The sequence below is a fragment of the Bison bison genome, unplaced genomic scaffold (genome assembly GCF_000754665.1).
Source record: "Bison bison bison isolate TAMUID 2011002044 unplaced genomic scaffold, Bison_UMD1.0 scf7180017864010, whole genome shotgun sequence".
Lineage (NCBI taxonomy): Eukaryota > Metazoa > Chordata > Mammalia > Artiodactyla > Bovidae > Bison > Bison bison.
Genome location: NW_011494582.1, coordinates 141176 through 141627, shown reverse-complemented (window position 1 = coordinate 141627; position 452 = coordinate 141176). Strand labels below are relative to the sequence as shown.

General features: G+C 77.7%; 1 protein-coding gene across 4 annotated transcripts in view; it reads left to right on the top strand.

The window, feature by feature from the left end:
* Nucleotides 1-14: 14 nt before the first annotated feature.
* TMEM123 (transmembrane protein 123) overlaps nucleotides 15-452 on the top strand; it is an 82188-nt gene continuing 81750 nt past the window's right edge. For 3 of the 4 annotated variants that reach the window (XM_010834076.1, XM_010834075.1, XM_010834072.1), the window contains exon 1: nucleotides 15-231. In XM_010834076.1, coding sequence (XP_010832378.1) covers nucleotides 132-231 — 100 coding nt within the window. In that variant the 5' untranslated portion in view covers nucleotides 15-131. The remainder of the gene's footprint in view (nucleotides 232-452) is intronic. The other variant, XM_010834077.1, reaches the window with a different exon arrangement.

Here is a 452-nt window from a genome sequence, read left to right as displayed (position 1 = left end):
TGGGGGGAGGCGGCGGGAGGGGCGGCGTGCGCGGCGGAAGGGGAAGGGGGAGGGGAAGGGGAGCAGGCTCTCAGCCGTGCCGCAGCCGCTCGGTGAGGACCCGCGAGGCCTCGGCGTCCCGCCTCGGAACAATGGGACTCGGCGCCCGAGGTTTCCTGACGTTGCTGGCCCTGGGGGTCGTGCTGGGGGTGGCGCTGCTGAAGGTTTTCACGGACAGCGCGGACCTCGAGGGTGAGTGGCCGCGGGGTCGCCCAGGCCCGCGAGCCTCCCGGCTGGCTGTGGTCGCGCGGAAAGTTGTGCGAGTGTGGGGACGAGCGCGCGGCGGTCGTGCGCGGGCCTGAGGGCGGCGGGGGGTGCCGGGGCGGCCGGGCGGCCTCGCGCCCCGCGGGGCCGCCGGCTGACTGGGCGTCTGGCCCTCTCTCGCTCCGGGGCTCGCCGCGGTCGCGGCCCGA